General features: G+C 37.3%; 1 protein-coding gene across 9 annotated transcripts in view; it reads left to right on the forward strand.

Moving 5' to 3' along the window:
- Pals1 (protein associated with LIN7 1, MAGUK p55 family member) overlaps positions 1–16,432 on the forward strand; it is a 98,706-nt gene that overhangs the window by 43,634 nt on the left and 38,640 nt on the right. For 5 of the 9 annotated variants that reach the window (XM_045154525.1, XM_045154528.1, XM_045154524.1 and 2 more), the window contains 2 exons: positions 5,483–5,575; positions 9,075–9,613. In XM_045154525.1, coding sequence (XP_045010460.1) covers positions 9,247–9,613 — 367 coding nt within the window. In that variant the 5' untranslated portion in view covers positions 5,483–5,575; positions 9,075–9,246. Of the gene's footprint in view, positions 1–1,493; positions 1,596–5,482; positions 5,576–9,074; positions 9,614–16,432 lie in introns of all 9 variants that reach the window. The other 4 variants (XM_045154530.1, XM_045154533.1, XM_045154526.1 and 1 more) reach the window with 3 other exon arrangements.

The raw sequence follows: 16,432 nt of genomic DNA on the forward strand, positions 1-16,432 counted from the left end.
TAAGGAAATTTTACTTTTAGAAGGAAAGGAGACAGACACACACACATATATCACTGTATCAGCAAATGTTAAAAAGGAGGAGGGGGAGGAAGGGAAAGATTTAATAAAATATATTTTATTTATTTATTTATTTATTTATTTATTTATTTATTTATTTATTTATTTATTTGAGAGAGACAGACACAGAGAGAAAGACAGATAGAGGGAGAGAGAGAGAATGGGTGTGCCAGGGCTTCCAGCCTCTGCAAACGAACTCCAGACGCGTGCGCCCCCTTGTGCATCTGGCTAACGTGGGACCTGGGGAACCGAGCCTCGAACCGGGGTCCTTAGGCTTCACAGGCAAGCACTTAACCGCTAAGCCATCTCTCCAGCCCCATAAAATATTTTTAATTGAGAGTTTTAATACATGAACATACTGTAATATAATCATAATCCTCTCTCATTACCATCTTTTACCCCTTTACACACTTGAGCACTCTTGTCTGTTCCAAGTAGTTCTGCTTTTGTTTGAATGTCTCTTTTTTTGTCCTCCTCCATCCTTTTTGTCATAATGTTGATGAGCTCAGTAATGTGCAGGTCTTGTGCAGGTCTACTAAAAAGCGCCGTCTGTGCATGGTTGGTTTTGGAGCCAAGAGTAGGCACTCATTACTTCTACCAAGCTGCTGGCCTCCTTTCTGTGTCGTCTTGGGCTGTGAGCTCCTTGGAAAAATCAAAGGCTGGGAGATGGATGTTCACTCCTTTTTGTGTATGTGGCTCACCCACCAGCCACTCCTTAGGTGTGATTTGGGTCCAGAATTGGTTAGAATGGCTTTCAGTTTTCCTTTCTGGCTAGTACAGGTTAGGACTAAGCCAAAGTTCCCTTTGGTTTACTCTAGATGGATTAATTGGACTTAATCCCAAGGGCTGAGCTCTCCCGACTTCCTGCATCATAGACACCCCTGAGAAGTCCACTCAGAGCATTCCCTCTGTAGTCTACCTCACTGAAGAGCTGTTTCCATTGAAGTCACTGAGAAGCTAGAAGATGCTATTTGCTTCTTTTCAATCAATCATTTGTTTTCTCAGCTCTCTGATCACAGGACTCCCTGGAATACCTTTTTTAAAACACAATACTGATTGTTTTACATCATAAATTTCCTACTTTATAATTGAGTATATTTATGGGGCACAAAATGACCATTATAATATTTGAATACAATGTGAAATAGTTAAATAAATCTAAGTAACATGTCTGTCACCTCAAATACTTAACATTTTTCTTTTCTTTTTCTTCTCTTTTCTGTTCTTTTCTTGGTTCTAGAGATTCAACCCAGGGTTGAGCATGCTAGGCAAATGGTCTCATAGTAAGCTAACATCCAGTCTTTAATGGTGGTGGTAAAAGCATTTGAAGTAATTATCTTAGCAATTTTGAAATGAATAAAGTTCCATTGTTTGCTATACTCACCATACTATACAGTAGATCTCACAGAAAGTATTCTGTCCTGTTTCATTCTGAGGTTGTGTGCCCATTGGCCATCGTCTTTTATTTGCATCTTGCCACCCAGCCTCTTTAGCCACCGTTCCTACTCTGCTTCCTGACTGTTGGATTTTGCATCTAGGTGAGAACCTGTGATATTTCTCTTTATCTTACTGGTTTATTTCAGTTAGTATGATGTTCTCCATTTTTATACATATTTATAAAATAGCACAAATTGTTTCTTTTTAGAGGTTGACTAGTTTTTGCAGTGTATATGTGCATGCACAATGATTTTTTTTTTTTTTTTTGAGGTAGGGTCTCCCTCTAGCCCAGGCTGGCCTCGAACTCACAGTGATTCTCCTACCTCTGCCTTCCGAGTACTGGTATAAAATTAAGTGTGCCACCACACCTTTAATTTACTATTTTTAAACTTATGTGCACATGTATGTGTGTATACATGTGCCATGGTGTGTGTGTGTGTGTGGCTATTAGAGGACAACTTTAGGGTGTCTGTGCTCTACCTTTTTGAGACAGTGTCTCTTTACTGTAAATAAATTGTCCCTCTGGCTCCCATTGTCACAGGCACATGCACTACTTTGCGTCCAGCTTTATGTGGGTGTTGGGAAATTGAGCCCCGACTTTTTAGTGTGTGTGTATATAGTATATGTGGTATGTAGCAGACGTACTTGCCCCAAATGCATGTGTGTAGTGGCCAGGGACAGATGTTGGTGTCCTCTTCAGTAGTTCTTAGGTCTTATTTCTCTGGTACAGTCTTTCAGTGAACTTGGAACCTCTCCTTTTTCAGTTAGATTGATTGACTAGGAAACTCCAGCAATCCTGTTTCTTTCCTCTTAGCACTGGGGTTACCCTTGCCTCCTGGGCCATTTCCCCTGTTTTTTATTAAATATTTTTATTTTTATTTGTTTACTAGAGACAGAGAGAGAGACGGAAAGAGAGAAAGCAAGAATGGGCATGCCAGGACCTATAGCCACCACAAACAAACTCCATATGCATGCGCTACCATGTTCATCTGGCTTATGTGGGACCTGAAGAATCAAACCTGGGTCCTTAGGCTTTGCAGCCATGCACCTTAACTGCTAAGCCATCTCTCCAGCCCCATTCCCCCTATTTTTAAATGAGTTTTTTGTTTTGTTTTGTTTTCTTACCGTTGAGTTGGGCTCCTTATACATTTTGAATATTAACCTGTTTCTGATGTGTGCATTGTAGATGTTATCTTTCCATCTGTTCAATGCCTTGTTGCTTTTGCTCTGACAAGCTTTTTACTTTAATGTATTTGTCCATTTTTGTTTTTGTTGCCTGTGATTTTAGGGTCAGATCCAAAAAAAAGTCATTGTGACTAATGGATAGCTTTTTCCTCATATTTTTTTCTAGAATAGTTTTGCAGTTTCTGCTCTAACATGTAAGTCTTTTATCCATTTTGAGTTGATTTTTCTGAATGGTATGAGATAAAGATCCATTTTCATTGTCCTGTGTGTGTAGGTAGGTAGGTAGATAGATAGAGATAGGTAGATAGATAGATATCCAACTTGGGAATTTATAAAATTTGATAAATGACTTTTAGGATATTGCTGGTTAGTGCATTATAAATGCAGCAATATCTTTATTAGCTATTTTGCCCATGTTATCTTTATTTTTATTTTAAGTTAGTTATGTGGCCTGGAATCACAGGATGAGAGTAGGAACATGTCAGCTAAGGAATGCAGAAAGTGCTAAATCTTTGAGAGGTAAGCCCAGAAAGACAGCTCTTCTAAGCTGATGGCACTGCCTTATTGCTATCCAGCTGTCAAGAATCTTGCTTTTTCTGTCCATTGAGACAGGTAATTTACATGGCTTTAAATTTATACGCTGCTCTTAGTCCTCTGAAATCTGTGGTTACTGGATTTTTACTTTTATCTTTCTTTCTCTCACACCGTCTGGCCTAGGATGTCCTGAAACTCACTCTGTATGCTGGCCTCCAACTCACAAGAGATCTTTCTGCCTGTCTCCTCAGTGCTGAGATTGCAGGCAGGGCTGTCACCACATCCCACCAGTTGTTGCTTGATTGGTTGGTTTCTTTCTCTTTCTCTCTTCCTTCTTCCCTCTCTCCGTTTTTTCTTTATTTCCCTCCCTTCCTCCCTTCTTTCCTTCTGTTTTTTGAGGTAGGGTCTCACTCTAGCCCATGCTAACCTTGAATTCAGTATGTAGTCTCAGGGTGGCCTCAAACTCAAAGAGAAACCCCTACCTCTCAAATGCTGGGATTAAAGGCATGCACCGCCATGCCCAATGATAGATTTAATATTCTGTAGTATCAACATATTTTATTGATGCAATTTGTTTTAGAAATTTTTAAAAGTTGAATATTTTTATTTATTTATTTTTAAGCAGAGAGGATGAATGAATGAATATGGGCTCATCAGGGCCTCCAGCCACTGCAGACAAACACCAGATGCATGCACCACCTTGTGCATATGGCTTTACATGGGTACTGGGGAATTGAACTCACCTTGTTAGGCTTTGCAGGCAACTGCCTTAACTGTCAGGCCATCTCTCTTGCCCCCTAGAAAATTTATATTTTTGTGGAGAATGCTTTCTGCCTTTTTGCATTTCCTGAGTAATCACCAAACTGGTTTATTTTACAAAGCCCTAATTTTGCCTTTTCTAATTATTTCATATGAGTGAAGTCATAATATATACTCTTACATGGCATGTTTTTTAGACCATCCATGTTGCATGTCAGTAGTTCATCCTTTTTTTTATTAAGTAGTGTCCAATATTTACTATGTACACTATTAAGCATTATTAATAATGCTGCTGTTCACCTTTCATTTTTAGAAGTAAAAGTATATGTCTTGTGTGGAAGGTGGAAGGGCTGTGGATCCTATAGTAAATGGATGTTTAGCTTTTTTTTAGATGTTTAAATTTTTGAGAAATTGTGAAAATAGATTTTGCCATTTTACATGCTTAGTAGCAGTGTTGTATGAGGTTTCTACACATCACATCTTTTCCAGTACTTAGTGTTGACAATCGTTTCAATTTTAACCATCTTATTGTTTTTAGTGGTATTTCATTATGTTATTATTTTAAAAGTTTTATTGTGATATAATTCACATGCCATACAATTTACCCATTTCACATGTATAATTAAATAGCTTTCAGAATCATATGACCATTACATCAATTAATTTATAGCACTCCCTAAAGAAACACAGATCCTAGCTATAATTCTTTTACCTACCCATCTCCCCCCCCCAACCCTAAGCAACCACTAATTTGCTTATGTATTCTGGGCATTTCATAAATAGAATCATATAATATGTGGCCTTTTGTGACTGGTTTCTTTCACTTGTTTTTAAAGTTTATTTCAGTTGTATCCTGTTATAGTACTTCATTTTTTCTTCTTTACTCAGTTTCATGTACCTTTTTATTTATGCATTCATGGACATTTGGACTTTTCTACTTTGGCTATTATAAATATGACTGTTATGGATATTTTGTGCATGTGCATGTATGTTTGTGTTTATATGTGTATGGTTTTCATTTGTCTTGCTGTATACCTGAGATGAATTGCAAGGACATATGACTTCTTGTTTATTTAGCCTTTTGAGAAATTGTCAGACTATGTTTTATGTGACTGAACTATTTGACATTTCCAACAGCAGTAATATACTAATACACACACACACACACACACACCTTTTTTTTTTTTTTTCCCAAGGTAAGGTCTCACTCTAACTCAGGCTACCTGGATTTATGTAGTATCAGGGTGGCCTTGAGCTCACTCACGTTGATCCTCCTACCTCTGCCTGGGATTAAAGGCCATGCTGGGCAACATGGATATTGATATTTTAATTGATGTTCATTACAGACAGACATGGTGATAGTGAGGTTTCCAACTTTGTACTAAGGAATCCTAGCTAACTGCAAAAAGAGTTAGATATCAGTGGATTAACCTTTCTCTCCTTCCCATCTCTCTCAAAAACACTGAATTCTTTTACACTTGGTGAATTGTTTCCTTTTTCTGTTTTGCAGACCTAGAAAGCTAGCTTGAGCACTGAAAAAAAAGAAGAAAGACCACAGAAGAGAATCAAGGATAGCAGACAAGATTTTTCTATTTTGCATAATGTAAGTTCTTTTCACTATTCTTGGCTTGAATCCTATGTTAGCTGACAAAGCTGTTTCTATGGAAATAAGTAGTCTAACCTCTCAGAATGTCCAAGGAATGCTGATCACTTAAAATGAGACTTCCCAGCTGCTGGTCAAAGGGCATTACTGGCTGGAGACAAGGAGGAAGGATGGATTGAAAGAAAAAAAGTAGGATTCTAAACTCTAGTATAGTCAGTGGACATGAAATGCATCATCTCTATCACCCTCTACCTAAAAAGTGAAATTATATAAAAAAATTATGTTCCTACTAACCTATTTGTTATCTAGCTCTTACAAATGGTTCTGTTTCTTGGTATTGAATTTTCAATGGGCCTACACCTGTTGGATTATTTCCTGAGTCATAAGCTACCCAGAGCAGAGCTTTCTCACTGTGGCTGATTTGTAACTAGCCTTTGAAATGCATGTAGCACAGAGCAGTATTCTCGTATTGTCAGTGTTCTCTGTCACTCCACCACAGACTGCTTTAGATGCCTGCCTCCTCTTTGTGATTATGATACCCCAGATTAGTTGAACATACACTTCTTGGACATTTTTACATGACAAATCTTGTGCTAAGGACTAGCAATATAAAGACCTGTAGCTTGAAAAATTTGCAATCTGAGGAGGAGAGATCAGCAGGAGAGGAATAATCATTTATTGTCTTTGTTGTCTTTCCTATTAAACTGAACACTGCAGAGGAGATAACCAGCTTGGCATTTTAAGTGAATTAATATCAGCTGCAGAAAACTTTTCGAGTTAAAGTCTGAATCCACATAGACAAGTATGGTATGATAATCCAACCATGAGAATTTTGACCCTAGTCACCCAGCCCAGTCTCTCTTGTATGCTTTGTAAAGTTCTTTCATGATTTAGTGCAGTGACTGTGCACCCATTCTTATGAGTTTCTAAGCAGTTTTAGTTTCAGTTCATAATTTTCACAGACTGCTATATATTGAATTAAAAACATTAAGCTTAATTTTAATATGTAGTAATTGTAAATAAAGAAGGTTACGATTTCATTTTCTGGAAATATGTACACTGCTAGAGTTTTTAAATTAAGCATAGTACTGCAGCAACTCCTATACAGATTTCTGCTTAAAATGAAAACATTAAACAAGCTGAATTTGCATTTGTTTCTAATCAGCATATAAAGCTCAAGCACACCCAGTAGAAATCTAATAGTTTTCATTTTAATGAGAAAGAAGACAAACTGATAGCAAGTAGGTCCGTATGTAGAGAATATAGTTATAAATAAAAACACTAAAATTTGAATGGAAGATAATAATCTACTAGAATTCTTTTGAAAATACAATTTTAGTAGCTCATGTAATTTGTATCTGTTTTCCTCATTGTTGACCCTACTGGTTTACCTGGTAGCCTATTTAAGTTTTTATTTTGCATTAAGCAGTTTAATCTTCTGTCCTTGATTTCCTTGTGATTTCACATTTGGAAGAAGCTTGGCTGGTTTTAGGAGAGCTGCCTAAAAACTTGGACTTTGCTTAGTTGGCATTGTGCTTTAGCCATTTTATTTACTGAAATGGTTAACTCAAGGAGGTACTAGGTTTATTATTGTAAATATTTTTAAAGTCTGAGCAGAAGAAGGCTAATTAAATTTAATGTGTGGGTTTGCACACATAAACAATCTGCCTGTTTATGCCTAAGACATGGCCTGATAAAAAGGTAGTGCCATTGAATAAAATACTTTCCTTGTTTAATGTATGTTGGAAGACTTTTAAGGTAAGAGAATCAATACTAATAATATTAGTACATGTATATTTATTTTATAACTTGCATATATTATCTTATTTGTAATTCAATCTTGTGAATAAATTTTCTAAGTAGTACTGATACTGAGATTCACAGAGAGACTGCCTGACCTTAAAAAAAAACAACACTTGACTGCAAAGCCTAACAACCTGGGTTCGATTCCCCAGTACCCACATAAAGCCAGATGCACAAATAAATTTTTTTTTTTTAAAGTGGCTATTGGGGATGGTGGCACACACCTTTAATCCCAGCACTCAGGAGGCAGAGAGAGGTGGAAGGATCGCTGTGAGTTCAAGGCCACCCTGAGATTGCATAATGAATTCCAGGTCAGCCTGAGCTAGAGTGAGACCCTACCTCAAGGGAAAAGAAAAAGAAAGTGGTAGGATCAAAATGAGATTCGGTTTTCTTGTTCGCATAATCTTAGCAGGACAGTATGGATTTTTTAAAAAAATTTTTTGTTCATTTTTATTTATTTATTTGAGAGTGACAGAGAGAGAGAGAGAGAGAGAGAATGGGCACACCAGGGCTTCCAGCCACTGCAAATGAACTCCAGACATGTGCACCCCCTTGTGCATCTGGCTAATGTGGGCTCTGGGGAATCGAGCCTCGAACCAGGGTTATTAGGCTTCACAGGCAAGCACTTAACTGCTAAACCATCTCTCCAGCCCTGGATTTTTTTTTTAAAGAGTACTAACATATATTTGCCATCTAAATAACTCCTGATAAAGTTAATTTTAATTCTTTTAAAATGTCACCAGTTATAAAGACTGATAAACTACATGGTTCTTTTTTCACTTGTATACTTTAATCCTTAGGCATCTTTGCTTCTGAACTTTCTTGTTCTTTGGGCATCATTATCATCATCATAAAGCTTCCTAAAAATGAATTAATTTAACCTTAAATGCTTTCTCTGTTTCAAGCTAGGCATCAGCTTGGCTTGTTATATTGCATTATGATTGTCATCACTTGTCTTAAGAGTTAACTAATCCAATGTGTATTGATTAAGCATAAAGTTGAGAAGTTTAGAGGGGTATTTTAAATACCTGTTTATACTAAAGTATGTATTCTCTACAGAATTAATACCCAAGCATATTGTTTTTTCACTTAGCTAAACTTTCTAGTATATCATTTTTTCTAGTTGTAAAATTGGCTAGTTATACTTCAAATTGAGAAATGAGTTTTATTTATTTATTTATTTATTTTTGAGGTAGGATCTCACTCTAGCTCAGGCTGGCCTGGAATTCACTATGTAGTCTCAGGGTGGTCCCGAACTCATGGTAATCCTCTTACCTCTGCTTCCCAAGTGCCGGGATTAAAGGTGTGCACCACCACACCCGGCTCTAACTTTTATTTTTTAATACTTTAAACCTAATACCTAGCATTGGTTTTATTTAAATTCCATTTTAAAATGAAGGCACAATCAGAAAAAGGGTGAATGATGGGAAAATGTAGGTGGAGGACAAGAGAGGGTAATGGAAGTGTGAATATGGGCAATGTATAATGACATATGGCATGAAATACATATATGAAACTCATTAGTTTGTATGCTAACTTAAAAAAATTAAAGTATAGTAGCTTTTACCAAACTTTTTTTTTGCATCTTTCATAGCAAATTGCATTACATGTATTATGTGGTGATTGGAAATAGGCTATGTAAAGTTTGCTTTTGTATTATCATTCTTAACTTTCTTTCCCCTATCTTTCCCCTTAGATTTTCCTCATGGACATTTTTCATAGCATTTTTATGTGATGTGAGAAGTTTTTTTTTTTTTTTATTCTTTCTTTCTTTGAAGTAACATGGATTTTTTACTACAGAATCAAGAGAATTGGCTATATAGGAAAAATTGATATTTAAAAAGTGGTACAGGTTATTATAGATAACCATGACAACATCCCATATGAATGGGCATGTTACAGAGGAGTCAGACAACGGAGTAAAAAGTGTTGATCTTGCATCACTAGAGGAGCATCAGAAGCACCGAGAGATGGCTGTTGACTGCCCTGGAGATTTGGGCACCAGGATGATGCCAGCACGGCGCAGTGCACAGCTGGAGCGCATCCGACAGCAACAGGAGGATATGAGACGTAGGCGAGAGGAAGAAGGGAAGAAGCAAGAACTTGACCTAAATTCCTCCATGAGACTTAAGAAACTAGCTCAAATTCCTCCAAAGACTGGAATAGATAACCCTATATTTGACACAGAAGAAGGAATTATTTTGGAAAGTCCTCACTATGCTGTGAAAATATTAGGTAAGGAAAATTGTAAAATAGTTAAAAATGTTTTTACTTTAGTTTATGCCTTAGTATAAATGCATACGAGGAGGAACAGGGCTAAGTGAACATAAATAATGACACGTTGTGTGCGTTTGTGTGTGTGTGTGTGTGTGTTTCCAAGGTAGGGTCTCACTCTCGCCCAAGCTGGCCTGGAATTCACTCTGCATCCCAAGCTGACTTTGAATACATAGTGATCTTCCTACCTCTGCCTCCCTAGTGCTGTGATTAAAGGCGTGTTGCTGACAACAATTTGATTTTGAGACTAAGATCAGTTCTTTATAGCTTACTATTGACTTTTATTCATATAAAGTGAAAAATGTGATATAAATGTTCAATTACTATATGATTTTAGATAAAAAATATATATACACACACACAATTTTATATAAACTCAATTTTTATATTAAAATACTAGAAAGCAACTTTCATATTCTGAATTTCTGATTTCCTTACTTATGAACATAATAACCATAATTGAAATATTACTTGATTTTTTTGTTTGTTTGTTTGTTTTTTTGAGGTAGGGTCACTCTAGCCCAGGCTGACCTGGAACTCACATCGATCCTCCTACCTCTACCTTCCAAGTGCTGGGATTAAAGGCGTGTGCCACCACACAAGGCTGAATTCCTATTTGATATTTAAATAGCTGTTAATTAGATAAATGAAACTGTTCATATGGCATCATACTATACTATTTCCAAATTCTGATGCATTAAAAAAATAAAAAACTGAAGAGGCTTACTTATTTATATATAAAAGAGTTTTGTGACTATAGCTTGAGACCATTGGGTTAAATAGTTCTCACTAAAGAACTTCTTTGAGAGCTAGAGACATGGCTTAGTGGTTGAGACACTTGCCTGCAAAGCCAAAGGACCCAGGTTCAATTTCCCAGGACCCAGGTAAGTCAGATGCACACAGTGCATGCTTCTGAAGTTTTTGCAGCAGCTAGAGGGCTTGGGACACCCATAGTGGCATACTCCTTTAATCCTAGCACATGGGAGACTGAGTTAGGAGGATTGCCATGTGTATGAAGCCACCTTGAGATTACATAGTGAATTCCAAGTCAGCCTAGGTTAGAGTGAGACCCTACCTATAAAAACTAAAAAACAAAAAACAAAAAAGAACTTCTTGAGCTGGAGAGATGGCTTAGCAGTTAAGGCACTTGCCTGTGAAGCCTAAGGACCAAGGTTTGATTCCCCACTACCCACATAAGCCAGATGCACATAGTGGTGTGCCCATTCTTTCTCTTTTTCTCTCTGCTTCTTTCTTCCTCTCTCTCTTTTTATTTTTATTTTTTGTTGTTTATTTTTATTTATTTGAGAGTGACAGACAGAGAAAGAGGCAGAGCGAGAAAATGGGCACGCCAGTGCTTCCAGCCACTGCAAACTCCAGACGCGTGCGCCCCCTTTTGCATCATCCTAACGTGTGTCCTGGCGAATCGAGCCTTGAACTGAGGTCCTTAGGCTTCACAGGCAAGCGCTTAACTGCTAAGCCATCTCTCCAGCCCTCTCTCTCTCTTAAATAGATAATAAATAAAAGAGGCCAGGGCAACCAAACTGCCCTCTGAGCACTTAAAAAAAAAGCTGCTTTGAGCCTTTATAATGTTAGTAGGCATTATGAATCTAGTGAGATTGATGATAAATATTCCCAAAGCTAGAATATTTGATAAGTGAATTTACTGCCTGCCCTCTGTTTTTTACTAGTGCTTACTGAACTAGTGTTAGAAGCCAATAGAAGTCAATTTGGGAAGTGTTCTTTTACACAATAATTCACGTTCTCTTTAAGAGTAGACAAAGTCAAGCTGGGCATGGGCCTTTAATCCCAGCACTTGGGAGGCAGAAGTAGGAGCATCACTGCGAGTTTGAGGCCACCTAGGTCAGCCTGGACCAGAGTGAGACCCTACCTCTAAAAAGAGTAGACAAAGTCAAATGAAGTTCCATTTATTAGTAGTTACTATTTTTGGCATGTGCAAACAGAAATACTTGTTTGATTTTTTGTTTTTATTTTTAATGGAAGGAGGGTTTTGTTATCTGTTACCATTTTCCATCCCTTGTGTCTGTCATGCTAAGTGCTTTAGAAAACATTGTTCCTGTAGTAATCCTGTTAAGAAGGATTCTGTAATCTGTTTGGGAAATTTAAAATATTAAACCTCGAATAAAAAAAAATTAAACCTCAGTAGCAGTGTGAGGGTTCACATTTGTAGTCCTGGCTGCTGGAATGCTGAGGTGAGGTGGCAAATGGATTTTAAGTCCAGGCCCGCCTGGGCAACATGATCTCAAACAGCACCAACAACCAAAAGAAAAAAGAAAAAAAAAAAATGAACCTTAGTACCAAGATAATTATTTAATTAAAGTACCAAGCTAATAATTTGTAGAGCCAAATATGAACTTGACAAATCTAATGTTTATACTTAGTACAAAAAATGGAGGATTTGGGCTGGGGTGATAGCTTAGCAGTGAAGATGCTTGCCTGTAAAGCCAAGGGACCCAGGTTCAATTCCCCAAGACCCACGTAAGCCAGATATACATGGTGGTGCATGCATCTGGAGTTCATTTACAGAGGCTGAAGGCCCTGGCGTGCCCATTCTCTCTCTCTCTCAAACAAAATAAAGTTTTTTTAAAAAAATTTTAATGGATGGTTTGAATAGAGTGGCATCTAGTATGTACTTCATCCATCAGGCCAGGGCTGTAGCTGCCCAGAGTACCATCTTAATTTGTCCACTGACCTTTGTGTATGCTACATTTGTTTCCATGGAGTCTTTTTATTCCAAGACAGTTTTCAATGTATCTCCTCATTTGCTTTTCTTTGTTAAAATTTATTCAAATGCATATTTAAAACATTCATGCTTCTCTGTTTAAGAAATCATAGGTAATTTCTAATTAAAATTTGTTTTATATTTTTAAAATTATTTTTATTTATTTATTTGAGAGAGAGAGGCAGATAGAGAATGGATGTGCCAGGGTCTTCAGCTGCTGCAAATGCACTCCAAAAGCATGTACTACTTTGTACATCTGGCTTAGGTGAGTCCTGGGGAATCAAACCTGGATTCTTTTGGCTTTGCAGGCAAGTGCCTGAACTGCTAAGCCATCTCTCCAGCCCTAGGTAATGTTTTTAGAGCTAGTAAAGTTGGATAAATGCCTTCAGATACTATAATTACAGTGAAAAACATGCATATGAAGGAATTTTAAAGCTTTCCCCTGAAGGTTTTGTTAGAGTAGAAATACTTTATTCCCTGTTGCCTCTTAACTTTCCCTTTGTTTCCTACTGCCCTCACCCTCCCTACTTCTTCCTTCTCCTCCCCTGATTCCTTCCTTCCTGTCTAAAATAGTCTTTTAATATCTTTTAAAATTTTTATTTTATTTTATTCATGTAGGTTTTTTTTTTTCTTTCCCAAGGTAGTGTTTCACTGTAGCCCAGGCTGACCTGGAATTCACTCTGTAGTCTCAGGGTAGTCTCGAACTCTCGGTGATCCTCCTACCTCTGCCTCCCAGTGCTGGGATTAAAGGAGTGCACCACCACGCCTGGTCTGGCCCAGGCTGACCTGGAATTCACTATGTAGTCTCAGGCTGGCCTTGAACTCACAGCCGTCTGAGTGCTGCAATGAAAGATCTGCACCACCATGCATGGCTGTTAATATCTTTTTTTTTTTTTCGAGGTAGGGTTTCACTCTAGTCCAGGCTGACTTGCAATTCACTATGTAGTCTCAGGGTAGCCTCGAACTCAAAGTGATCCTCCTACCTCTGCCTCCCATTAAAGGTGTGCGCCATGACGCCCAGCTCTCTTCTTTCCATATTGTTTTCATTTTTTAACTTTTGAGGTGTGTTCTCATTGTGCTGTTCAGTCTCAGACTACTTCTTGAGTTCATGTTATCCTTCTCCCTCAGCCCACTTGTGAGTTGCTGTCCCTCCCTTTCTGCTCGTCCTGCTTCTGGTTCTGTTTACGTATTCCAAAGCAGACTTTTCTGTACGTTCAAAAGGTAGCTGCTGTTTTTCTTCAATTTCTAATACGCTATGGTTTTCATTAATAACTGTATGCCCTTTGAATTTAACACTATTTTACATATTTTAAAATAATTTGAAAAGTACTGGAAGATTTGCTATTTTGAAAAAAATAAGTGATAGGTTTAGTGTTAATACATTCAGTGCAAATGTCAACTATAGGTTATGTGAAAAACTAGTATAAGTTGTTAGTTACAGTCTCAGTTTTTAGATATATGTGTTTTAAATTTTTATTTAAAAATAAGACATCAAATCAGAAAGGGGTGACTGGATAGTAAAACAGGGAATTGATGGGAAAGTGGAGGTGGAGGACAAGAGAGGGCAATGGAAGTGTGAATGTGGGCAATGTACAATGACACACGGCATGAAATATATGAAACTCATTAGTTTAATAACAAAAAAAAATCAAATCAAAGAAGTGGGGTAGCTTTTACCATTTTTTTTTCTTATTCATAATCTGCTAACACATCAAAATTGCAACAGTCATACTCCCTTAAAATTGTGTCTCCTTGCCAGTATTTTGATTAATATCCGCATGACAGGAGACAACGTCTCAGCCTTTTTCACAGCTAGAAACAGCAACCTTGTTTTAAACGAGAGAAGGATGGGATAGCTGATTTATTGCTTTGAGAGGGAGCCTTCAGTTACCAAACGAGACATCATTTATCTGTGAGTAGACAAGGTTCTTGTTAAGAATTTAAAATGAGACTAGAAAATGAGACTTTAAATTGGGTGGTTTTTAATGCAAGTGTTTGTAAGTTTAGCAATGTATAATAAATACAAAATGGAATTGATATAGCAAAGATTCAGAAGGAGTAAATGAATTTTGTTTAAAAGCAGTCAATATCTTTTAAAAATAGCAACTTAGAAACTTAATTTCAAATAAATAGTACTAATGTAATAAGTTGTAAAAATTTTAATAGATTAACAAGAGGTCTTAAAATTTTCAGTTTTAAACTTTGCTTTATTACAGATGAATATTGTCTTTTCTCTTTTATCATCAAAACAAACTACTTGTGAAAGAAATCTGAAAAACAAAAAATACAGGTTAGAGTGAGATGAGATGAGATGAGATGAGATGAGATAGAAAAGAATAATTTGCAAATATTTCCAGATTATAGATTCCTGCTTTTGTTTGCTCTTTTGCAGACAATTAAATGATTTGGAGCCAAGGGTATGAATAGGTAAATATGTAGACAGAATAAAGGAAATAAACTAGAGATTTGTTTTCTGTTCTGTGTAATTGTATAGTTGTTAAACCTTCGAAAAGACACCAGCATACACACAGCCAGGGTGAACTGTTTTATGGTTATTAGGACACTCCTGAAATTTGTAGCTCAGGGCTTTCTAGTTTATGCCATATACTTAAAGTATGAAGAAAATGAAAGACAGAGGGTAAGAAAGCTAGGGTGAATAAAAAATAAGGCATTTCCTAAAAATAATAGCATGTTTCCGTCTTGATTAGTATGTCTGTGTGGATTTTTGCCAAGTGTCTTTGAATATTAAAATTGTTCAGTAAGAGTATTGAATTTTACAGGAAAACATCTTTTGTACCTTTCTTTCTAGCAGTAACTGAATTTTTTGTTTGTTTGTTTGAGGTAGAGTCTTGCTCTAGCCCAGGCTGACCTGGAATTCACTATAGTCTCAGGGTGGCCTTGAACTCACAGCAATCCTCCTACCTCTGGCTCCCAAGTGCTGGGATTAAAGGTGTGTGCCACCACGCCTGGCTACATTAACTGACTTTTAATTTTTTCAAATTTTTATTTTTTTTTATTTGAGAGCAAAAGAGGAGAGAGAGAGAGATAGGCAGAGAGAAAGAGAAAGAGAATGGGCATACCAGGGCTTCCAGCCACTGCAAATGAACTCCAGATGCATGCACCCCCTTGTGCATCTGCCTAACATGGCTCCTGGGGAATCAAGCCTCGAACCAGAGTCATTCAGCTTCACAGGCAAGCACTTAACCGCTAAGCCATCTCTCCAGCCCTTAACTGACTTTTTATTGACCATGGGGTATACTAGAACTTTGTCTGAGTGTAATAAGCACTTTTTTTGTTTTTGTTTTTGTTTTTTTACATTTTTTTAAAATTTTTATTAACATTTTCCATGATTATAAAATATATCCCATGGTAATTCCCTCTGGTTTTGGTTTTTCAAGGTAGTGTTTCGTTGTAGCCCAAGCTGGCCTAGAGTTCACTATATAGTCTCAGGGTGGCCTCTAACTCACTTCAATCCTCCTACCTCTGCCTCCCAAGTGTTGGCATTAAAGGTTTACACCACCACGTCCAGCTTTTTTATTTATTTTTTGTTTTTTCGAGGCAGGGTCTCTAGCTGAGGCTGACCTGGAATTCACTATTTATTCTCAGGGTGTCCTCGAACTCACAGTGATCCTCCTACCTCTGCCTCCCAAGCGCTGGGATTAAAGTCATGAGCCACGATGCCTGGCGTCTACCTTGTTTTTTTGAGGCATGGTCTCACTTTATCCTAGGCTATTCTCAAGTTCACGGTGATCCTTCTACCTCAGTTTCCCAAGTGCTGGGATTAAAGGTGTGTGCCACCATACCTGCCTAAGTTGTTTTTTTTTTTTTTAAATAAAATTGATATAACGCTAACAAAATTCCACATCCAACAAATCTAGAATTTTACTTTAGCCTGCTTCTGCAGAGGTATTTTCACTGTCAGATGTTTACTTAACTATTGTAGATACTTTTTTTTTCTTTTTTTGGTTTTTCGAGGTAGAGTCTCTCTCTAGCCCAGGCTGACCCAGAATTCACCACGTAGTCTCAGGGTAGCTTTGAAC

The sequence above is a fragment of the Jaculus jaculus genome, chromosome 7 (genome assembly GCF_020740685.1).
Source record: "Jaculus jaculus isolate mJacJac1 chromosome 7, mJacJac1.mat.Y.cur, whole genome shotgun sequence".
NCBI classification, from domain to species: domain Eukaryota; kingdom Metazoa; phylum Chordata; class Mammalia; order Rodentia; family Dipodidae; genus Jaculus; species Jaculus jaculus.